The 25,228-nt window shown below is 46.2% G+C and overlaps 1 protein-coding gene across 1 annotated transcript in view; it reads right to left on the bottom strand.

Moving 5' to 3' along the window:
• The window catches only part of LOC135376138 (uncharacterized), a 29,923-nt gene extending 5,211 nt beyond the window's left edge, over positions 1–24,712 (bottom strand). The window contains exons 1-6 of the mRNA XM_064608715.1: positions 24,679–24,712; positions 24,590–24,596; positions 21,027–21,109; positions 20,076–20,291; positions 19,119–19,163; positions 4,155–4,282 (exon numbers count right to left, since the gene is read on the bottom strand). Of these exons, the coding sequence (XP_064464785.1) occupies positions 4,155–4,282; positions 19,119–19,163; positions 20,076–20,291; positions 21,027–21,109; positions 24,590–24,596; positions 24,679–24,712 (513 nt within the window). The remainder of the gene's footprint in view (positions 1–4,154; positions 4,283–19,118; positions 19,164–20,075; positions 20,292–21,026; positions 21,110–24,589; positions 24,597–24,678) is intronic.
• Between the last annotated feature and the right edge of the window lie 516 nt (positions 24,713–25,228).

Raw genomic sequence — 25,228 nt, 5'->3', positions numbered from 1 at the left:
CGCATAGCACGCTCCTAGCAAACCATCATCTCGAATGATATCGTTATCTTCCCTGATTTGTTGAAAATGGGAGGCGTACGCCTTTTTGTGACACTTATGCTGTTCATAATTGTCACAAAAAAGGCGTACGCCCCCCGTTTTCAACAAATCAGGGAAGATAACGATATCATTCGAGATGATGGTTGGCAAGGAGCGTGCTATGCGGTGAAGTTCATTTTTAAGAGTGTAAGCTCCAGTACGCAGCTTCCGTCTGGGATCCAGGTCAGGTAATGCTAATTAACGCTCTCGAAACCATCCAAAACAGAGCTGCGCGTTTCATCCTCGGGAACTATCAACGTACTGCAAGTGTCACTTCTATGAAAATTAACCTTCAGCTAACCGATCTTGCGGTACGCCGAAATATTTATCGGCTGTGCCTCTTTCACAAATTCTATTATCACAACGAATCGCTGTGAACTAACTTTATCTGTCCTGCCACATACATCTCCCTCCGCACCAATCATCGCCAAAAAGTGCACATACCTATTTCGCATACTGCATGCTTCGCCAATTCCTTTGCTCTTCGTACAAGCCAGAATTGGAGCCACCTTCCCTGTTGTCTCACATCGATTTAATCCATTAATCTATTTAAAACCGCTGTCTGTGTTTGTTACCCAAGTGTGAAATTTCCTAACACAGTATGTTCTTATTTCTATCATATTTCTGTATTACTATCTTGTTGTTGTAACGTTTTTGCAATCCACTCCCCTCTGTAACGCTTCTTGCGCTGAGGGTAAATAAATAAATGTGTCTGTGATTTTTGCTCCACGGCACTGGGGTCTTAGCGCTTTTAACCTCAATGGATCTCTCCCTCTTTACAAACAAATGAGGTCAGATGGTACAACAGCGCCGCAAACTTATTAGACTGGAACTACAAAAACAAAAGTGAATGAGTCAAAAGAAAGCCATGGTTCAATATAGAACAGAGACTGGTCTTCTGCGCACCGTCCTCTTCATTGGCATGGTAATTAAAGGGTCAAGTATGACGTATTAAAGGTCTATGCGAATTTTGAGTCAACAGAATTACCATGTCAATGATGAGGACTGTGCCCAGAAGACAAACATACAGTCTCTGTTCGAAATATCGTCGGCTCTCGTCCTGAGACAATTCTCTTCGTACTTCCTTGCCCGTTCGTTGGATTTCTAGCCGTCTACGGTTAAATATCGTTTTCCATATTGTACTGTTTTTGTGCAATTCCTTGCATACTGTTAGTTGTATGGCCTTGTTGTGCTCCATTCTATCGGCAATCCTATCTTTTCGGTAGCCCTTTCTAAAGATGGCTAGCGGGCTTTTCTATCTTCAAGAGCCTGAAGGTCACGAGTTTCTCTCGGAGTGCATTGGGTCTCTATACAAAGCAAGCACGAACTAAGTCGTAACTAGAGTCACTAAATAAGCTTCGCTTCAGAGTATCGACACTGAGGTCCAAGGGAGAGCAGGAGCGCCATCTTGTTTCCGCAACGCACCGGTACTGTCCCCGGTTGAGGATCAAAGACGGCTAACATAATGCTCGATGTGGGATAGAGAAGCGTGCAATTATTCTTGTACGATAATCCATGTATTGTGAACCAGAGCCTCCCGAGGGTGTCAAGGTGAGCTCAAGGCCGTCAACGTTGATAAGCTGCTTGCAAGAGGAACATTTCACCCGCGCACGATAGATGACATCGTGAGCTAAAGTGCACCAATGTGCGCGTGCGCATGAATAGCGTCACTAGCGTGGCGCGGAAACAAGATGGTGCATGCTCGCTCTTGAAACTCAGTGTCGATACTTTGAAGCGTAGCTTATTTAGTGACTCTAGTCGTAACAACAAAACCACATTCCGCACAGGATTACGACGTTGACCTTCCAGATGCGACGAACCCTTAGGTCGAGCATTCTTTTCTTCCCGTGGTGGACTGGGAATGGGAATGAACACAGGAAAGCAACTAAAAACGTGACCTCATTTGTGTGTACCACTAATGCAAAGAAGCGACCCTTGACCTTCTTGAAGGAATACGGCTTTGTGAAACAGCGGTGTTCTCCGCCCGCGTTGTTTCGGTTTCACTATGGCTACCAACGTCATGAATACGTCACGGTGATGTTTCATCGGCAGAGGGCTATTGCAATGTGCTCTCTAAACTTAATAGAAAAGTCGATCAACATGTCTGTTAATTAGTCCCCTAACTGAGAAAAAACGGTTCGCTAGTAGCAGGCCCGTCGACTGATCCAATGACAAAAGTAAAAGGGTCCTAAGCAACTCCCGTTTTTATGAAAATTTGTTGCAGATAAAAAGAAACGCCCTGTATCTTCACCGAACCGCACGATCCGGTTCTTCAAGTTTTCGAAGTTCCCCTAAACACAGTTATGTGTTTTACAATAAATTTGACCTGATCTGTTCTGCAAGGACTCCTACGTAACAGCCGATGTGCACGGCTTCAACAACAAGGCTTATGAACAATGATGCTCGGACTTTAGGAGAAGGCGCGCGATAGTGTCGCTCACGTTGGAATACGATCTTACCGTGCACCGTACGCGTCAATGCGAACGGAGTCTTTCTGCTAGACCTCCTAATTGCTGGGCTTATTGCCGCACACAAAGGCAGAAAGGCACGCAGATTACCTCACTAATCTTTAACGAGGAGACTTCTTACAGAAGCGAGACAGCAGAATGGGCGAGGACCCTCGTTGAAAGATATTCCATCTTTAAAACTTCCTGGAACGCGCACACGCCTCAATAGTCATCGCCGAATTTCGATATGCAAATGAGCCGAAACTGAAACCTCGGCGAGCGAGAGCGCCGGGAGAACAGTGCTGATTACATGTCAGAGGACCACTTTTCTTCGAAGGTAACTGGAGATTTGCTGATGTGCTGGCAGGATCAACAGCTTTGCGCTCCAGATAAGCCTCCGTCGGCGTATGTGTATGCAGTCGTGCCGCTCGTTGGTCGTTCTCAAGGTCGTGCTGGGGACTGGTAGGTGACGGGTTCGAATCCTACCACCGGCTGTGCTGTCTGAGGTTTTCCCTGTGTTTTACAAAGGCTTTCCAGACGAATGTTGGCACAGTTCCCCGATGCCGAGCCAGGACGTATACCAACACCTTCCACGTCCTCCACTTCTTCCTGGTGCACACTCTGTGTTTCTACGTGTGTGCGCCGCTCATAGTCACAGTTGCTTCGCGGCGCTAACACGGAACTAAAAAAAAAACATGCGTTCGTGAGGCGCACAGTATTGCTGTCGTCTCATTTGCATAGCGAAATTCGGCGATGGTTATTTAACTGCACGCGCTCGTTTCAGGATTTTCAAAAGATAGAATACATTTCAACGAGTATTGTCTCCCGTTCCGCTGTATTGATGTTGCCCAAAATTCCTTGATTAAAGATTTAGTCATGATTTCGGGTAATTAGTCATGTTATAGCAACAACCTCTTCGAGAGGATGTCCGCTTGACCGAAAACGGAACTTCAACAACGACATCTACGCTGCTCTCGTAGCTTCCTTTTAAAAATCCGTAAATCATAAAGGAAATATTCGGTATGTATAGTCAGTGCGTTTCCAACAGATATAGTCTGTGGCTAGCAGTCGCTGTCCATGTGCCTGGGAATCGGCTGCGTGGTTATATAGTATACGGTCATTGCAACGCTACGGTCATGACTGCGATTGGCTGGACTTCTAATGACCACGTCACGTCGATTAGCGATAAGTTCTTATTAAGCCTAGGAAAAGTTAACTTCATGCGAGTTTGTTTGTAGAAGATAGGAGAACATATTGGTTGCGATCCGAGTAACGTGCACGCATACGCAATGCCTTACGGTTTTCGACACTGCCATACTCTTTTTGGTGACTTTCACTATACCCCATACAGGTGGAATATCAAGCGCCTAGCCCCCGACGTCCGAGTGTCAAAGCAAACGAAAAAAAAAAAAAATTGATGAGGAACGTGAAGGAAATATCTGGATGTGGGTGTGTGAACGGCAACAGCTTTTTATTCTCGTTACGGCGTGTGTGTATCTCAAAGCTTAACCAACAGGAATCCTTGGACGTGACGCGATGTCGCTCGTGCAGCCAGTTTTGCGCGTGCCACAACGTCAGCCAGCCACTTGGAACGTTCAAACTATGATGCAATGAAGTCGAGATACGTACCACGCTAATCACGGTTCTCGGCTCAGTTGCCACGCACCAAGTAACCCTGGTCCTGTTCCGAATATCCGGATTTGATTGCAAGACGCCGGACTTGTTCAGAAGTACCACGTCACAGGGCTCCGCGAACCCTGGAAAACTCTTACGTCAGTTTTTGAGTCACAGATTAGTAATCGAGAAAATGTCGTTGTTCGAACATTTCGCCACGCTAAACAAAAGGACACCGCGCTTTTTGAGTGAAAGAAACGGAGATGCAGTCGCAAGAACTTATCACACCAACAAGAAGTCAAAAAAAAAAAAAAGAATACACACGAAACTGGATATCGTTTTTTCATGTGCAAAGTTAAGTTCTCGCTTTGCTGTGCACCAAAATAGTGTGTTGGTGAACTGGTTCCGATCAAACGTTCGCCAACGATTTTCGGGATTTCGAAACCAGAGGATTCCGTTCAGAGTAACTCCCTCTTCTCACTGGTGGTCCGCGATCACGTTAGCGAACCGTTTAGGTGCAGGTAATTCTTTGAAAATTATCTAATGAAAAGACCCCATCCCGAGAAGAAAAAAAAATATGGATGACCCTTCATGCTCAAAACAAAATTCAGGAAGGCGTGAAGAATTCCTGAATTATGTAACTCGGGATTTCTAATAAACATTTTACAGCGACAGCTGTTAGGGGCTTGATTTCGTGAAGAGCCTGTCCGTATATCGCATCGTCGAAAACCCTGCTCTCTCTTGGCGCGAGATGAAGCGCAGAAACGAGAAAAAGGCGCGAGATGCAGATTCATCATTTCGCAGAGCCACGTTGTGCATCACGCGCCTCGCAGAAACAGCGCAGCGACGGTTGCGGCTTCATGAGAGTTCCGCTGCGCGAGTGCCGGCTTCTCGTTGCCAGCAGCAGCAGCAGATACGGTATTGGGAGTATCTGTGGAGGCGAACAGCGCCTATATGGGTCGTCCTAGGAAGTGTATGTACGTTAGTAGATCTTGCTGTGGACCACAGTCGACAGGGCAAACGATGCACATTGCGACGGGCGAGGTCAGCTCAGTAATAAACAGCTCTGTCGCTGTCATTGATTTGATGCCACTGTATCTTCCATCATATGTGCACGTTCTGTGACATTGACATGTCCTAGCATATCGGCTACCGATGCATCGACCATTGTATCGTTGCTGGCGACAAATATTTTACAGTGGAACCTCTCTATGCGGTTGTCCACTCTCAGAAAAAAAGGTGTAAAAAGTTGGTAACTCCACGAGTTACCACCTTATGCGTACGGGGTGTAACCACAAGTGGTACGACTGCCCTGATTGCTGCCTTCACGGTAGGGTGATGAAATCTTGTGACTGTGTGCATTTAGCACAAATGTTGCGTCTCTACGGCCTTGGTGGCTCATTCAGTAGCGTGTTAGCAGGCTGATCACAAGCTCGCGGGTTCAAACCGGAAGGACGTGAGGTGTCTGGTACTGTGTGTCGAGCCCGAATTATGATTATTATTGCATCCTTCTATAGGTGGCATAGTTACGTGCTGGGTGTGGTAATGTTACACCCAGGGAAGGGTAAGGGAAACAGAAATGCTATATTACCGAAATTGAAGATGGTAACGATAACGGAAACGGAAACGCATACCACGGTCCTCCATTACCGGAAACAGAAACGGAAACGAATTTATCGTCCGGTATTGAATTCGGGTAATGGCTATTCCTGTTGTGCAGTGACATTTGAGTGATTTTTGATTTTTTGTTTTTGTATTTTGATGACTCCATTCCCTGTAATGCCATAAATACTACCCGATAGCATGGAAAGAAAGCGCAAAATAGATCGCGAGGGTAAACAACAACAACAACAACAAATAAACCATGACTATGGCCTAGGGCGATCACGGCTTGAGAACAGTACACTACCCCAATACAAGCGAAACATGAGGTGTCTATTTTGTACTTTTTTTCTTTTCACTGTGGCCATGACAGTCTTATTTACTATTGAGAGCGTCCGCTTATGACTGCGACATTTGATGAAAGTTACGCCCATCTTGAGCTGCTGGCCTCCGAGTGACTGAAGACTGAAAACATGTTCCTGGCTCCCAATCAACGGAAAAAAAGCCATTAAAAAGACAAGTAAATGACACTAGACGTGTTTGAAATTCAAAATTACAGATTAAGATGGCTCCTATGGCTACACGCAGAGAAACAGATACTCATGGAACGATGCGACAGCACCAGAGGACACGTGTTTCGCCGTGTTTGCGACTCGTCAGTTCTGGGTAGCTGCGCATCGTTCGGAATTCGCAAACCAGGAGTCGCTCAGCGAGCTATATACACCTAGGAGGGTGACTGAGCACTCCATAATGCCACAGTGCAGGGCTGGGCACTATTATAATACTTTGTATTATTATAGTATTACTGTAATACATTTTTGTATTAGTATTACGTATTATAATACATCAGTAATACTTTTGGGTCTGCCCATGGGTTTTTCACCCCGTATGTATCATAGCCACCTGGCGAATCCAAGAATAGGAATTGTAAAGGGAAGGCAGGAGAAGATCCTCAACAGAGGGTGTTAAGTTCTGTGTTTGTTAATATTATTGTCTTCACAATATGTATATGATTTTGTGCTTTTCTAAGTGGCCCCAGCCTGCAGCATTATGGCGCGTATGGTATGCTTTTATTTTTGTGTTTATCACAAGGGTCTCGGCCTTGCTCTTTGATAACAAAACCGCACCTGTGACGACACGCTAATGGGTTGTGTCGCAGTTGGGACCTAGACTAAGGGAATGACAAGGACGTCTCGGGCACGCGAAAGTTGACTTCCTTTGTATACTAGGAAGAGTGTCTGGGGACAGGCTAATCCGCTGTTTCCTTGTGGTTTAGGGAGTGCCACTAATGTACTTGCTTTTAGTTGTGACAATTGTGTTTTCGGCTAAGTGTCTTTTAAGCAAGCTCTTCCGGAGTACATTTTATTGGCTGCATGGATTTTTGATGTGCCGAATCAGGGTATTGGGAAAGTGCAGTCATCAATTGTGATTCGTTGGAAACGTTTGGGCTGTACACTGATGGTTGTAAATAAAAGGGCCCGGACAAACAATGGAAGGAGGACTGGACAGCGGAAGGCTACACCTCAGTTTGGGGAAGAGACAATCAGTCTCGACCTGAGGTAACGTGTACTATGTATATATTGTAATTAAACAGTTATTGTTGCTAGTATACCCTGGAATGGTTTCTGCTCGCTCCGTGACGGACTCGCGTCATCCCACCACCACCACCCCTTCACGACAACTTCTACCAGGGCGTCTTCGTTTCTTCAACGGTGGAAGCCCGGACAGAAAGTTGACTGGCGCAGTCGACAGGATGGGATTGACAGAAGCGAGGTGAGCAAGGATCAGCCAGGACTGTGATCAGCAGAGTGACGCGGAACAGTATAGGCAACATCCAAGCGAGAAGCCTGCTTCGCTGAAGCTGACTCCAGGAAGAAGCAACGGAAGGCGGAGCGATATCCAAGTGAGAAGCTCTGGGAACAACTGGACAACGACGGACAGAATAGGGCGGTAGCTACGTGTGAGACCTGCTTCGTCGGAGTCGGTACGACAAGGGATCGGTGACATCTTCGTGAGAGACCGGGGACCTACGTGGTTACATCAGCGAAAAGAAAGGGCCGAAGGTGGACAGATTAGGCAGCATCGGCAAGAGAAGCCTGCTTCACCGGAGCCGGAACAACCAACACCGACGACATCTACGTGAGAGGTCGGAGACCTTAGCGGTCAGAAACGTGGAGCCAGGGGTGAGCGGCTCAAGATAGCGGAGGACGTCATCTACGTGACAGGTCCATCACCGGCCGTGAACCGACATATCGGAACGTCGTCGGAAGGTGAAAATTGTGCAAACGGTGACATAGTGGACTTCATCAGATTCCCAGGAGTTGCGGACAGTGACCAGGAAGACAGTGTCCAGACGTCCGGCAACAGACACAAGCAAGGCATCGAAATTTCGGGGTGAGTCTGTTTGTCATCTTGGGCTTGAGGGCTCACCATGTCTATGGTTACTAGGCAGATGGCTAGGAACGGGAGTACAGAGCTCCTCAATGGAAATGCTAATGATGACACTGGCAGTCGCGATGAGATCGTAGATGAAACAGGAGCCGCTACGCGGGAAGTGCATGCTAGTGTGCTAGAGAAGCTTCGGCTAGAAATTGAACTGTACAAAGCGAAAATGCAATTAGCTCAGATGGAAAATGATAGGACAGGAACGAGTACTAGTCGGCCGAGCGCAAGTCGATGCAGGGTAGGCGAATATGCCAGAGACCTAAAAGGAGTGCTAACGGCGATGCCGGAAAAGGAAGCGTTGGTGCCTGCCTGGTTCACCGCGGTAGAGACAGTTTTCACAAATTTTGAGGTTCCTGATGATGTGCAGGGCCCAATCTTGTTAACCTACCTCAATGAGAAGATGAGAGCAGTCATTGCTAGGCACGGTAATGGGCAGATTCTCAATTACGAAGAACTAAAAGGAAAAGTTCTAACGGAGCTACGTTTGACTCCTGGGGAGTACAAAAGATTGTTCATTCAAGCGCGAAAAGATGACTCTGAGTCTTAGGGTCAGTTCACGACGAGGCTAGAGTCCCTCTTTGACCACTATATCACCAGTCGCAAAATCAAAACACTAGACGATCTACGTGACCTCGTGATCACAGACCGTTTGAAGGCTGTGATGCCGGAGGAAACGCGGTCGTATATCTTGCTGACAGAGGTAGACACATGGTTCAGGCCTAGTAAGTTGGCTGAGTTAGCTGAGAACTTCGACGAAAGCAAAAAGGGGCCAAAGCATCACAAGAATCAAAGTCATCTTGTGGAAAAAAAGGTGCAGCCGGGAGCGAAAGAGAAACAGTCACCAGTTAGCAACGGGAACAGTCGACAAAGTAGCACTGTGAATCGTAATGTCAGTCGCGGAAGCACTATCAAGTGTTTTGGATGTGGGGAATTAGGGCACTACAGAAGCCAATGTCCGCAGACGTCTGTGAAAACAGGGCAGACGGAGTCACACCCATCTGGAGCAAAGGGAAAAAGGGAAGAAAACGTGGTAGCCAAAGTCACTCTTTTGTGTAAAGAGGTCAAGGAGTCGAATGGATTAGCAGACAAACAAGCTCCAACCATGCGGCTTTGCATAGACAACAACGTCGTAAATGCCCGCCTTGACTCGGGAGCCGATGTCACTGTAGTTAGGAAAGAGGTGGTTCCTAACAGATGGAGGGAAGAAGGGTGTCAGGAAGTAAAATTGAAAGGGGCGTTCGGTCATATTGCAAATGCAGAACTAATGGAACTACCCCTAGGTCTCCAGTCTGAACGGGAATGCGGTCAACAGGTGTTGGCAGTGTGCGCGGTTACCGATGAGCTGTCTGTTGGCGTAGATGTGTTATCAACGCCGGATGATTACGAGGAGATGAAGCGTGCTAAGCACATTTTGGACGAAGAAGCCGAAGCGATAGCAGACATATAGGAAGAATGGAAATGCCCCGATGTATTCGAAAAGCGGGAGGAGGAACAGTCTTCCTTCGAGGAGGAAAATGATAAGGATACACAGCGTGATGCAAAACTCTTAGAAATGTCGGTAAATGCAGTGGAAGCCACGGTAGAGGACAGCATATTGAAAAGCGAAGAATGTCGGAAATTCGCGCCCGAACAAAGAGACGATGAATCGTTAAGGGAATTATGGGAGCAGGCGAAAGAAGGGACACATGGCATGGTGATAGAAGATGGGTTGTTATTTCACGAGGGGAAAAACGACGCGGGTATTTGCAGACAACTGGTGTTGCCGGTAGGGCGCAGAAAAGAGGTGCTCTCCTTGGCACATGACTCGCCCTGGGGAGGCCACTTTTCGATGAAGAAGACAAAACAGCGAGTCAAAAGTGCGTTTTACTGGCCATCAGTCGTGTCAGACATAAGGAAATATTGTCAGTCATGCCATAGCTGTCAGATATTCTCCAGAAGTAGAGACACCGATCATGTTCCTATCACCCCATTGACGAGGCCAGAAAAGGCATTTGAAGTGTATTTATGGACTGCATTGGGCCTTTAGACCCACCGTCCGCGCGCGGACATAGGTATGCACTTAGTATTGTAGACTTAAGTACCAGGTGGCCGGAAGTTATTCCTCTGCGGTCTCTAACTGCTAAAGCTACGTGCCAGGCACTCATAGAGGTGTTTGGTCGGTATGGGACACCCGAGCTAATATGCTCTGATCAGGGCACGAATTTCACTAGTAAACTCATGCAGGAAATGACAACAAGAATGGGGGTGAAAATGAGGTTTTCGGCACCAGACCATCCCCAGAGTAACGGCCTCGTAGAGCGCTGGAATGGGACATTCAAGGCTATGTTAAAGCACGTGATCGAGACCGAAGGTAGAGAATGGGATAGGTATGTTCCCTGTTTGCTTGGGCATACAGAGAGGTGCCCAATGAAATCACTGGGGCTTCACCATTTGAATTAATGTTTGGTCGTGCACCGAATGGTCCGCTTTCCATTTTGAAGCAGACATGGACGGGAGATTGGACTCCTCCAATAGGACTAAACAAGCCTGCAAGTATATATTTGGCCGATCTCCGGGAACGTATGACGTCCATGGCCAGGGAAGTGACCGAGAGGGCAGCTGTAAAACAAAAGGTATACGCGTCACGGTACAACTTGAGGGCAAGGTCGAAGGAATTTAGGACCGGGGACAGTGTTCTAATACTAGAAACAGACAGTGCAAGCAAGCTCAGATCAAAATGGAAGGGACCAGCAACTGTAAAGGAGAAAAGGCGGGACGACAGTTATGTGGTAACGCTAGAAGACGTTACGGAGCGTTGGATACATGCAAATAAGTTGCGTCCTTACATTACAAGAGTGAATGCCGTTGGCGTAATTTTTGAAGAGGACGAGGAATTTGGAAGGGTTAGTACACCGCCTCAACCTGCGAGCGGCGTAGTAAAAATGGGAATCGATAATATATCCTCCCAACTCACTGCAGCACAAGTATCACAACTCGAAGAGATGATCTCCAGATTTCATATGGTTTTTAATGACCGGCCAGGCAGATGTAAGATCGGGAGTCATCGCATCCGGTTAACAGAAGGTGCGAAGCTGAGTAAAAGCTTCCCATATAAAGTCCCTGTAGCACTACGACAGGAAGTTGATAGACAGGTCGAAGAACTGTTGAAATGGGGTCTCATTTATCCGATTGAAAGCGACGTGGCGCACCCTGTTGTATGTGTAGCCAAAAGGGATGGTACTATGCGAATGTGCGTAGATTTCAGAAAACTCAACGCGGTGAGTGAACAAGACCAGTTCCCAATGGAGAATATCTCTGAGCTTATCTATAAGGTATCAAGTGCGAAATACATATCTGTTCTCGATATGACCAGGGGATACTGGCAAATCCCCATGGAGCCAGAGTCCCAAAAGTACACAGCCTTCGCCACACACCATGGATTGTACGCGTGGAATGTCATGCCGTACGGGCTGAAAAACTCCGCGGCGACCTTCCAGCGCACAATGAACCAGATTCTGGGCGACCATAAAGATTATGCTTGTGTGTATATTGATGACGTGGCGGTACATTCAGATACATGGGAAGATCATGTTCGCCACATTGAAGCGGTGATTTCCGCGCTGAACGAAGCTGGCTTCACCGCGAACGTAAAGAAATGTAGGTTCGGGGAGGCAAAAGTTAGATATCTGGGACACTGGGTAGGCTCCGGTAAGCACTCGCCGGATCCAGAGAAGGTAGCGGCAATCACCGAACTAAAAAGACCCGTAGATAAAACACAATTGAGGAGCGTTCTCGGTATGTTTAATTATTATAGAGAATATATAGCCAACTACGCCGAACTAGTGCTACCTCTAACGGCTTTGACCAATCGTAGAGTTCCAAATAAATTGCCGTGGAGCAGTCAGGCAAATGATGCATTCGAGATGGTCAAGAGGGAGTTGGCCAAGCTTCCTGAGTTGACTCCTCCAGATTCAAGACTTGGGTTCACGCTAACCACTGACGCATCCGAGAAAGCTATCGGCGCGTGTTTATCCCAAAGTAGAGGAGGGAAAGAAATGCCAATTGCCTTCCTTAGTAAAAAGCTCTCAAATTCTCAGTCGAAATGGTCCGCAATAGAGCGGGAGGCTTTTGCCATTATTTGGGCATTAGGTCGTTTGGACACCTGGCTATTTGGAGCCAAAATAAAGGTTAAGACAGACCACAACCCTCTGACATATTTGTCGCGCACTGCCTCCACTAGTTTTCGCCTCACAAGATGGTCTCTCGCTCTGCAAAAGTATGATTTAGAGGTGGGACATATACGCGGCACACTTAATAAGTGCGCAGATGCGTTGTCGCGTCTAGTATAACTTAGCTCAGCAGTGTTTGTGCGCATGATGTTATTTTTCTTTTCTGTTTTGGACATGGTGAGTCATCGGACCAGATGATGAAGGGACTCTCCACTTGAGATTATTTGAAGTATGAAAGTTAGAGTTGGGCCTCGAATGAACCTCGTTTTTGTGGTGCTATGTTGTGCTTTCAAGAAGCCCGCACAACATAGTTAAGGGGGGAGGTGTTAAGTTCTGTGTTTGTTAATATTATTGTCTTCACAACATGTATATGATTTTGTGCTTTTCTAAGTGGCCCCAGCCTGCAGCATTATGGCGCGTATGGTAAGGTTTTTTTTTTTTTTTTTTTTTTGTTTATCACAAGGGTCTCGGCCTTGCTCTTTGATAACAAAACCGCACCTGTGACGACACACTAATGGGTTGTGTCGCAGTTGGGACTTAGACTAAGGGAATGACAAGGACGTCTCGGGCACGCGAAGGTTGACTTCCTTTGTATACTAGGAAGAGTGTCTGGGGACAGGCTAATCCGCTGTTTCCTTGTGGTTTAGGGATTGCCACTAATGTACTTGCTTTTAGTTGTGCCAATTGTGTTTACGGCTAAGTGTCTTTTAAGCAAGCTCTTCCGGAGTACATTTTATTGGCTGCATGGATTTTTGATGTGCCGAATCAGGGTATTGGGAAAGTGCAGTCATCAATTGTGATTCGTTGGAAACGTTTGGGCTGTACACTGATGGTTGTAAATAAAAGGGCCCGGACAAACAATGGAAGGAGGACTGGACAGCGGAAGGCTACACCTGAGTTTGGGAAAGAGACAATCAGTCTCGACCTGAGGTAACGTGTACTATGTATATATTGTAATTAAACAGTTATTGTTGCTAGTATACCCTGGAATGGTTTCTGCTCGCTCCGTGACGGACTCGCGTCATCCCACCACCACCACCCCTTCACGACAACTTTTACCAGGGCGTCTTCGTTTCTTCAACGGTGGAAGCCCGGACAGATACTCATGGAACGACGCGACAGCACCAGAGGACACGTGTTTCGCCGTGTTTGCGGCTCGTCAGCTCTGGGTAGCTGCGCATCGTTCGGAATTCGCAAACCAGGAGTCGCCCAGCGAGCTATATACACCTAGGAGGGTGACTGAGCACTCCATAATGCCACAGTGCAGGGCTGGGCAGTATTATAATACTTTGTATTATTATAGTATTACTGTAATACATTTTTGTATTAGTATTACGTATTATAATACATCAGTAATACTTTTGGGTCTGCCCATGGGTTTTTCACCCCGTATGTGTCATAGCCACCTGGCGAATCCAAGAATAGGAATTGTAAAGGGAAGGCAGGAGAAGATCCTCAACAGAGGGTTTTCTGTTGTGAGGAGTGTACGCTTGACCTGGTCCGTTCAGAAGCCCTCATTGCGCTGGGACTAGTACCAGCCTAGTTAACTGCAGAACACCGAAAAAGAAAAGATGAAGGTCAACAATGGAAAAAGGCTGACGTCCTTTCTCTTCCGGGAATTTCCTGGGCCAGTCAGAGGTTATTGCACCAAGAGTTCCATGTATGCCGCGTCATAGAGGATCAGTGCATACGCAGACCACTTCATTAGCGACCTGGGCACCGCTATGGACGGTCGGACCATCCTAGATGGAAAATTTTTCCTCCCAGTAAGCGACACTGGAACATCGGACAATGTACTGAGAGCGGGGTGCCAAATATGCCACAAAGTATTTTCTGCATCCCGACTGTCTACTTCTAATCTAAAGCTGCATCTCAAGGTAAGAAACCTAATTCAATGTTTTGTTATTAGCATTTTAGCAATGTGCCAACTCAACACAAATTGACATTGTAGGGCATTTCCGTATCCTCTAGCGGCAGCTCGTTTCGAGAAATGACAACCACTGGCTTTCTATTCTTTAGAGGGCAAACCCCGCATCACATCTCGATTATGAAGCAAGCGTGAAGGTTAGGCCGCTGACAGAGAAAAGGAAACGCGGTGTTCGAGCACCTGGTGCAGATGCATCTGTCAAGAAGCAGTTAAGGCTGAGCGAATGTGTGCGAGCATCTGGAGAAGTGTCGCAGCAGAAGTTTGACGCGCTTCTAACTGATCTGGTTGTCAAGGGACTTCACACCCTTAGCTTTGTCGAGGAAGAATAATTTCGGGTATTTATCGAATGTAAGATGTGTACTAGTTGCCAATAGCAAAAAAATTGCTTGAATGAGCAAAAAACAAAGTGGGTTACACAGCCCCTTTTGTTTTTCGGTTTTCGCTCGCTCAAGCGGCTTTGTGCTACGAACCTCCTCCTCCAGCTTGCTTGCGTAAATGCTACTTTTTCTGTACTACATATCCATGATTCCTAGCCAATGCACCAGCTGTCAGCACCCCTTTGTTATTGTTTAATTTACATATGTCATGTATTTTTAAACAGCCGTATGCCCAGTTGTTACCCTAATGTCAAGGCGGACACTGGGACGACGGATTGAAGATTCCCATAACGACCTTCTCTCCAGGCTCGTCTCTGCCTTAGGGAAGCAGAACTACGTGTGCCTCAATGCGGACGTGTGGTCAACCTCAACAAAAAGCTTTATGGGTGTGACAGCACATTGGGTAAGTTGAAGACTGCTAATGTATGCTTAGTGAGCGAGGATGTGAGTATGCTAACCTGTTGCACTTGTTTTACAGATGGGCGCAAATACCCTGGAACGGGGATCTGCTGCATTACCTCGCAGAAGGTTCTCCGGCACGCACTCCTATGATCGCATCGCGGACATCATCAATGACATTTGCCTCGAATACAAGCTTCCCTTGGAGAAGACTTCCGGAACGGTCACAGACAACGCTACAGATTTCTGCAAGGCTTCCAAGGAGTTTGGTGTGCGAGTTGATGAAGAGGAGAGCTGCGACTCAGAAGCAGAATTCCAATGCGTCGAACGTATGGAACCAGCTCTCTCTCCTCACGTTCGCTGTACGTGCCACAAGCTAAGCCTGGTTGCCACGAATGATGCGAAAAAGGGAATACAACCAAATACGCCATGCGAGAGATATCATGCAAGTGTGATTGAGAAGTGTTCCAAATATTGGGGCTGCTCAAAACGACCGGAATCTGTGGAGGTCATAAAGCCTGTACTTGGTCAACAACTTCCAACGCCATGCGTCACCCGATGGAATTCTTTCTACGAGGCAATCTCGAAGATACTCTGTAACAAGGACAGTTTACCAGAGCTCCGACTGCACATGGACCTGCCTATCATAAAGGACTGGGAGTTCGACTTTCTGAAGGACTACGTGGAAGTACTGCGACCAATATCCTTAGGTAATTGAGGACATGCTTGGAGGACCGCGAGGAATCTGGAATCTGTAATGTTTTAAGCGTCCTACTAATGTTTATTAATCTCTCGTTTCAGCACTTGATCGCTTTCAGGCCAGCAAGTCAGGCTATTACGCAGAACTCCTGCCTACACTGCTAACAGTCATGGCGAAATTAAGACAGGCTGCGCAGTGTCGAAGAACATCAACCATAGCCCCAATTGCTGCCGCAGTGATTGAAGGCTTCGAGAGGAGGTTCCAGTCCATCCTGAACTTAGAAGAAGATGTCATCATTGCAACAATATCTCACCCGTTTTTTAAATGTCGTTGGCTCCCAGTGGGCAGTAACATCAGACTTGATGACCTTCTGATCAGAGCCGCAGAGTCGCTGGCGTCTACCGCTATGGATGTACCTGACGCTACTGATGATGGTGACGGAGACACGTTTTTTGACTTCCCCACCGCTACCTCGCAACAACCTGCAGCCGCGACGCATGGATGCCAAACACGGTTGGTAAAAGGTTCAACATTACGATGCTCCAGGACTTTCCCACCGTGAAGTCAGTGTTTTTAAAGTATAACACCAATCTGTGTTCCTCTGCTCCCGTGGAAAGACTGTTCTCGCTGGCAAACCTTGTACTTAGACCTAACAGACGGGGACTAGATGATGCTGTCTTTGAGAAGATGCTTCTCCTGAAGTGCAACACTGTGTAAACGTTTGTGGCGCAATAAAACCCCTTTATGTGTATAATAAAATAATCCTTTACGGATCAGATTGGGTGTAGAGTGTTCCTTGTATTACCTAAGTATTATAATACAGTATTACTGTATCAGTATTATATTACATGATTTCAAATGTATTATGTTATTAGTATTATAATACAGATTTTAGCAGTGTATTATGTATTAGTATTCTAATACGAAAAAATGTATTACTGCCCAGCCCTGCCACAGTGCAAGCCAGTGAATTATAATCAGCGGAACAAAGCCATTAAAGAGACAAGTAAATGACACTAGACGTGTTTGAAATTCAGAATTACAGATTAAGATGGCTTCTATGGCTACACGCAGAGAAACAGATACTCATGGAACGATGCGACAGCACCAGAGGACACGTGTTTCGCCGTGTTTGCAGCTCGTCAGCTCTGACGAGCCGCAAACACGGCGAAATACGTGTCCTCTGGTGCTGTCGCATCGTTCCATGAGTACCTATATATGTGTATATATATATTCAATAAGGATCAGAAGTGGAGACAGTGCTTCCACAGGACAAGGTATAAAAGGGGAACTTTATAAAAACTAAGAGGGGTATTCGACGTTTCGACAGCAGCGCTGTCTTCAACAGGAATGAGATATTATGGTGACGCAAGACTTGCGTCACCATAATATCCCATTCCTGTCGAAACGTCGAATACCCCCTCTTAGTTTTTAATAAAGTTCCCCTTCTATACCTTGTCCTGTAGAGGCACTGTCTCCACTTCTGATCCTTATTGAATATCTTCATTTTTCGTGGTCAACCGCATGCCTTTATTTCAACACACACACACACACATATATATATATATATATATATATATATATATATATATATATATATATATATACTATATAGTATATATATATACTACTATATACTATATAGTATATATATACTACTATATACTATATATATACATTATACTGTTGATGAGGCCCAACAAGGCCGAAACAGCTGTCCAGTACTGGCATGGCGACGTTTGAGTTACAAACATATATATATATATATATATATATATATAGTTTTTATCTTGCAAGATGTGCGCATCCCAACGACGTAAAATTACTCGTGCAGTGTGTACGCGTGACACCGAAGCAGCACTTCGGCAAAACAGGGTGCTTATAGAGCCGGACGGGCTGTCCTCCTGCAGCAACAACCGTTCCATTACCGGAAAGAGTAACGGAAACGAAATTGAAACGGATAACGGAAACGAAAATATGGCAGTAACAAAAATGAAAACGGTAACCAAAATACGTCCGTTAGCCTTCCCTGGTTACACCCTTGTATGGGGCGTTACTTTGCACTCATAACCGGGGGTGTAACTTTGCAACCCTTTGGGCACAACATACGCACCAAGACGGTTACCCCCCAAGAGGTGTAACGACTCAACCCCTTTATTATTTTATTTTCTCCTGAGAGTGCACGGGATCAAGGGTGCCTGTCCGTATGACAGATAAACGAATGTATCCGTACAGTAGAGGTATTGAAGTAAGAGCACTGAAGCTTGACGGAGGAAATCCACCTGTATGCAACAGGGAAGTATCCGTCTGAGGGTGGTGTCCGTAATGGGATGTTTCACTGTACCAACATGGAACTGTTCTCTCAACTGGAAGGCAAGTCTGCCTCGAACACTTGGGCCATTTCATAAGTTCATAGCACGCTGGCGTACTTGGCAGTGTAGCCAACCCTGCATTCGTCCTCACTGACCTAGTCACTGCAATGTGATACCTTTGTTACATCAATTACAGCTGCTATATAACCTCGGGAGAGCTTCGTTCGGAATCAACATCGTTCGTCGCTTATAGCGCCGTCAAGCTTGAACTACAGAACGACAACGATAGCTGCGGCTGCGTTATTTGTGTCTTCTATATGTCTCCTCAATTTACAGTCCCATATGATTTATGATAGGCCAACGTAACAGGGAATCTCGGACGTTCTCTGCTTTCTGGAGTGTATTAGGCGAGCAAATATTAACGTACCTTGTAAGAATAGTAAGACGAAAACAACCACCAAAACAATAATAGAAACAAAAATAGTGTAAGATCTGTCGATTTGATTATTTTGAGAATTAGAGGGTGCTGACAAATTAAACAACCAGTTTGTTACACAGTGGCAGCACCGGGATAGGACGTCGATGTTTATTCTGTGGACATGAGGCACTGATCCGTATGCCAGTGTAGTTAAGATAGAGGTGGTCAGAAACGCGCCGCTTAATGAAGAATGGAGGACAATAGTGAAAGAATCAGATACAGGTGCCTCCATATCTCCAGATCAGGGAAGTACCGCAAATGAGGTGCCTCGTTACAGGTTGAAGAACACATAGAAGACAGACACATTCCACCAGCTGGACTGCATCTATGCCATACTCTCAGACACGTACTGCGTAAGAGAATGTCGAGAGGCGCTTTCATCCTCGTGAACTCAACATGCCGCGACGTTACATTATTGGTGGTGTTATGAGCAGCCCAATAAGCCTGGATTTAAATGTCTCATGAGATCTTGTGTAGGGTTATCGAGGGCTCCGTTAGCTCCAACGTGATACATATGCACAACGTACGTACCAGATAGAGAAGGAGGGATTGTAGCCCGGGTCCTCTTAGTTTTTCCTATAATGTAAAGGCGATGTCAATGGCTGTCTCAACGCTAATATACCGTACCACGTAACATAATAACACGCTGGTAGCAAACGACAACATATATTCCGCTTATTTCTGTACTAATCTTATTGTTTCCACGGATTATCCTGGCATCGGCAATGACAAAGAGATACAGTGTCTCCTCAGCACATCCAGCAGTAACAAAGACGTTGTCATTAGTAACTGGTGACACGTTACAATAAAAAAAAACTTTTAACCACATTGGCGCTCTTTGACACACGGCAATGAAGGCAGTCGTGCTGTTGCAAGAAAGGGCGCTTCAGTTCCGTTCAGGTGTAGCTAGCTTACATATCCTGGGTGGCCCAGTTTTCCCGTCAAATATGAATTCAGAATATCTCATTATACTGACCCAGAGTAATTTTGTTCCAACGCCTGACATTGGTGCGGTGTAACGCAGTGGAGGGTAGTGTAGCGCGCCAGTCGCTGCGGGTTCCACCCATTTGTCAACTTGTGGCATGGCACGCGTAACACCACATTATGGTACTACCCTACACAGTATGACTCTACTCTGAGATGTCGTCTCTCAGCACACGAAAAATCCTCTGTTCAATGTAACATCCCATCGAAATTTTGAGTAACATTCCTGAAGGCACGTGTGCTAGTACGCGCTAGTACGCTAGTAAGCTTGGGGGCCTGCTCGAAAAAAAACAAAAAACAAAGCAAACTTCACATCCCCTATACACGTAACAAAGTATGTGTCAATGATAGCTACACCCTCTCCTTCATCCTATAGGCAGCTACGCTCCATTAAACGAATAGGAACCTTCCACGATGAAGGTAGAGGCTCAACTCCTTCCATTCCGAACTCCCAAGATGCTGAAAGAGGAGCACCGAGTGGGTGCGTGCACACACAACACGTACTTCTGGTCGTCCTTGTTGACCTCGGCGTACTCCGTGTAGGTATCTTGGGTGTTGACCCTGTACGTGTGGTCCTTCGCGTAGTAGTCGTTGTCGTAGTTATGCTAGGACTGAAGGAGGGCCGTGTCGGCAGAGTTTTGGTCATCTTCGTTTCCTCGGCTATTCCTGCACTTGCTGGTCGTACATCCTCTTCGCTATCCGAACTGCTAGACATTGCGGCTGCACACATGTTCATAAAAAGCGTTGAAACCATACGTCCCACTCAACAGTATGAACCTGCGTTCGTAAAACAGAACTTCACCGTAAAACCGGTTCCTAGCCAACCATAATCTCGAGTGACGTCCTTCTTTCGCCTTATTTAGTGAAAACTCTATCATTCTGTGCAATGATTGGCCTTCAGCATGTTACAGCAGTTCAGCCTGAACATAGCCTTCAGCAGTCAAAGTCGACCATAGCGCAGAAGCGCCAGGACACATAATGATAATCAAGGAAGTGACTAAACTTGTAGACTTATTTTACGACGAACTTATCTAGTTCACGGCGATAACGATACGTTTACGAAACGTTCAGTTCTCATGCGTTTTGCGTCACTACGTTGGACCGTGTGTAAAGTCTGGCTGTAATAACAATTTAGTAGCGTCAGACAGTTCATTCCGCATAGTCACTCCACGTAGAGCTGTAGTGGTGCTAAACGCCCGTGCCCAAAAAGGACAACGAAAAGCAGATACTGCACACACAGAGAGCAACCTCACAAGTCACTTTTCTGATAACCTAACGAAAATCGCGACGCTGGCTGTTGAGAACTTGAGATTACTCCTGCTTAGGAAGCTACACATCTGCGTGTACCACTCGATTCGTCATGCAAAACTTGCTTGTTCATGCTCTGCTTTGACATTCAGGGACCTAGAAAACGTGGCTGCTTCCTCGAGACTTTTATGATGAACATCGACTCACCTGCTACAATAATGCCCACTGCAACGGCTCCTACGAGGACTCCTGCTGCAAATCCGTAGACGACCTTCCTCCTCCTTTCAACGCTGCACATGAGAAAATAAATATGTGACATTTCATTTCAATCGGCGAAAATCTCTCTTTTCAATAACGTTATGCGGCCAATTATTGTTCAAAGGTTGCTTTACATCGCAGTTGACGAAGAACACACCACTAGCAGCGGAGATGGCATTGCGTCTCGTGTGCAGGTGTTGATAAAAGCCTTTTACACGGTGTCAGTAACGCGGCGCAAGTACGGCTATGGACAGTGGGATTTGATCCGACCAGCTCTGTTTTCATTTTCAGCATGACCTTAGGGCTATCGCCCGCCATTGGATGCTGTGTCCACTCAGACAAGCAGACAAGCAGTTTCTTTCATTTGATGTAGACACAAAGATAGTACATACAGATACAAGATAGGTATAACAGCCAAGTACGACCGGAACACTATTTTTTTAGCGCCTTTTTCGTTCTCCCTCTCGTTGTTAAAACATACTGCTAACTATGACTTTCTTAGCTGTGGTCACAAAGAACCAAGTGGCAGTTAACTTTTACCGCCGTTCTTGTCTGACGCGCTGCTAGAGGGTGTCTTTCCAGGAAAAAGAAAAAAAGTGATTAGACATTTGCCGAATCTCTCGTTCTTTGTTGCCGTTACACGCTGCGGCTTTATCATCCAGATTTACAAGATACCATGGGATGTCTGTTCTAGCATATGTTTGTAAGTTAAAAAATTTGTGTAAAAAAATAGCAGGAGCTCTTTGGCTGCACGTATAGCATATGTTTGTAAGTCATGGCATGGCGACGTTTGACTTACAAACATATGCTATACGTGCAGCCAAAGAGCTCCTGCTAATTTTTTCCCCTTATACACTTGACTGGCTATGCACTGGGCTTTCAGAGGTGTCTTAGGACACCCTGCCGGGAGGCATCACGTGCCACGTGACCTTCTGACGCCATCCACTCAAACGTTGCCTGCCTGCGAACTACTGACAAGGCCCGAGAAGGCCGAAACAGTTGTCCACAGGTCCCTCAAGGTCGCCATTTTCCCATGTATTTGTTCCTATCCCGATGCGTGCAATGCCGGAGGCCGCCCTTAGATACCCCATTGTTACCAGACGTTGGCTTGCGTTTGATTGTAGCGCGCTAAAGATCCAGTTGAAGCACAATTCAAGCCAGGCCAAGTCACCGAAGGAGAAATGGACGACTGCGCCTGCGGCGCCCACTGGCGGCGCCTGGTACGACAGGTACGCCATGTGATGCACGCAGCCGTGCACTAGATCCTTCCGATCGCTCAACACGTTTAAAAACGGGACCAAAAAGTGAAACACGACACAGAAAGTTGTTATACGCGTTTTATTTGGACATATAAAGACTAGATTCATTCGCAGAAACAACAAAAACATTTTACCGCTAAACTTAGCGCGCTGAAGTGATCCGGAACGGCAACAGTGGGGTATCTAGTGGCGGCCTTCTTCGTTGCACGCTTTTCCGATGTGAGTTTGGGGGACTTGGTTGTCCAGTACTGGCATGGCGACGTTTGACATACAAACATATATATATATATAATTGGGGGTTTACGTCGCGAGACAACTGAGATCATGAGCGACGCCACAGCGGTCGGTCTGTGGATTGCTTTTGCCCACCTGAGGGTTCTTTAACGTGTGATGAAAGCTCACCACACGGCACCCCGTATTTAACGTCCCTCGCGGAAGACGACGTGTCTAAGCAACTTGTACCCTGCCACCAAGTTGCTAGCGTTCTTGGCCGGGTTCGAACCCGCGATCTTGGGATCAGAAGGCGAACACGCTACCGACTGAGCCCACTTTTGCCCAAGTGCCTACTGTTAACTATGAATTGAAACTGAAACAATCATATTCGTCCCTGACGCAAACCAGTTGCAATTAAAAAAGGTGATGCACGTTTTCTTCGTTTCTTCTTCTTTGTTTCTTTTTTTTTTTTTTTTTCAATTAGTGGCGTCTGCAGACGCAAAATGCCACATGTGGATGGTACCGATGTACGCTCCCATAATATCGAGACAACTTTATGACGCCGGAGTTCACGTATGTTGGCAACTTGTTCATTCCTTAACATCATCGCACATTACAGAAGCGATGCTCATGGCACTTCAGGCTTTCCTGGATCGTGTTACTCTGAATTCGGGCATTCTCCGCACATGCGGCAACAAAACCACCAGCGCTACACAGTAAACGCGATTACGCTAATTGTTTCTACAAGACCGAAATAAAAAAACAATAATAATCATCTTTATTTGTCACCACGTGAAATTCCGAGTTTTTGACGAGCATGACGTTATATTCCGGGTTAGCGCCGCCAAGCAACTGTGGCTACGAGCGGCCGACAGACGTGGACAGATGGAGAGAGGACATCAGACAAGAGTGGAACGACAGGGTGTATAGCATGCGTCCTAGAGCGACTCCGGGGAGCTGTGCCGACATGCGTCTGGAAAGTCCGCCTGGAAAGTCCGCGCTGGAAAACCCAAGGAAAACCTCAATACCCACAGCCAGTGGTAGGATTCCAGCACAATAACACCCCTGTCTTCCGCAGGACCTTGGCCTTGGCTGACGACATTACTCGGTCGGCCATGCCGGTGACATATCACGTAAAGGGTTCGCAATCTGCAATGCACCTTGCAACATGGCTCCCGGAATGTCGATAACCGTTTTTTCACCCCGGCTTCCGGCAGACTTCGTTGGGTAAAGAGCGGAGGACCTCAAGCTATTGCTTGGAGAGACACCGGCTCTCGATGATGTCACATCTATGGAGAGTGGTGCCTTCTACCGAAAATTCCTCGAAGCGCATGTAGTTCATTGACAGCATTCCGACGGCATTCGTACTTTTAGGGCTAACTCCTTTAGCGAGCCTAATTTCTGATAAGAAACAAATTAAACATAATTTTAGTAAGTATTGGCACTGTTATCACACCACGCGTTCACAGTCGTGTATTCACCGGCCGTAACCATGAGAACAAGCCACCACTAGCCGCATTGGAAACCACTCGTAGGCACAGACTTTCTATATTTGAATCCGTCTGCGGCGATTTAATAAAGAGTACGACACCGCAACTTTACGTGTTAACGTAAGAGAACAAGGGAGAGGTGGCATTTACTGTGGACTACTACATCTTCAGTGTAGGTGGCTTTTGCCCAAAGGACGTCACTTAGCAAGGTGTCTGGATCACATTTATGGATACATTTTTGAATCGGCCCTGATAAACAGTTCTAGAACCTAAGCCTCTATGTAATAGAAACACCATTACAAAAACAAAAGGAAGGAAAACTACAAGGTAACCTTAGGCTCGAAACGAGATAGCTATAACATTGAGTTGCTGAAAGACTGCACGACCGGAAAGACCACACTGCGGATAGTACTGAAGCATCATTGTTGACACTTCGTTTAATATTCATGGTGCAATTTTGTTGAGACGGTGCGAAGTTATATAACATATCTAGCAGCATCATACAAACGGGAAACTTGACATCCGTTCTATTCTATGTTCTCCTACTTACTCGGAAACTGCGAAGGAAATGAACGGAAACACCTGTTGTCACGAACGCAAAAACCTGCAGTGGAAAGAGCGCGGAAATCATTTCCTCACCTGACATGTCATCTTTCATGGCACTCTGAGCCATCTTGCCGGTCCAAGAATCCGCTCTTGTGACCTAAAGACACAGATATATTACGGCTGTCATATATTATTCGTACCACTTATGGATGACGCTTACACTACATACATATCATGTGTCATAAATATGGCATGTTTATCACAACATATTATATATGTTACATATCCCTCAATATTATCTCTAGGTGCGCTGTTACAACTATTTTGAGCACATCGAATGGCATCAGTTGTGCACCATGCTTGCTCGACATGCCTTGAATACAGGTTCTTCCGTCCACCAGATAAATATTTCATGTACATTTCTAGAACTATCTTAGCTAACTCGAACTGTGCGAACTTTCATGCGTTGATAATTGACCGTGTCAATGCATCGGGAAACGCCTGTCAATTTTAAGTATGCTTAAAACATTTCATAGCCATGAAGCAATGACATTTAAGCTATAGAGTACTTTTTGTGCAAATGGACGCTTTTCATTGTCCCCTTCGGGTAAGGACGATCACGGTCACCGTGGTGGAAAAGTAA

This window comes from Ornithodoros turicata, unplaced genomic scaffold, assembly GCF_037126465.1.
Source record: "Ornithodoros turicata isolate Travis unplaced genomic scaffold, ASM3712646v1 ctg00001046.1, whole genome shotgun sequence".
NCBI classification, from domain to species: domain Eukaryota; kingdom Metazoa; phylum Arthropoda; class Arachnida; order Ixodida; family Argasidae; genus Ornithodoros; species Ornithodoros turicata.
The sequence above is the reverse complement of the archived record's forward strand: the minus strand, read 5'-3'. Positions and strand labels throughout refer to the sequence as shown.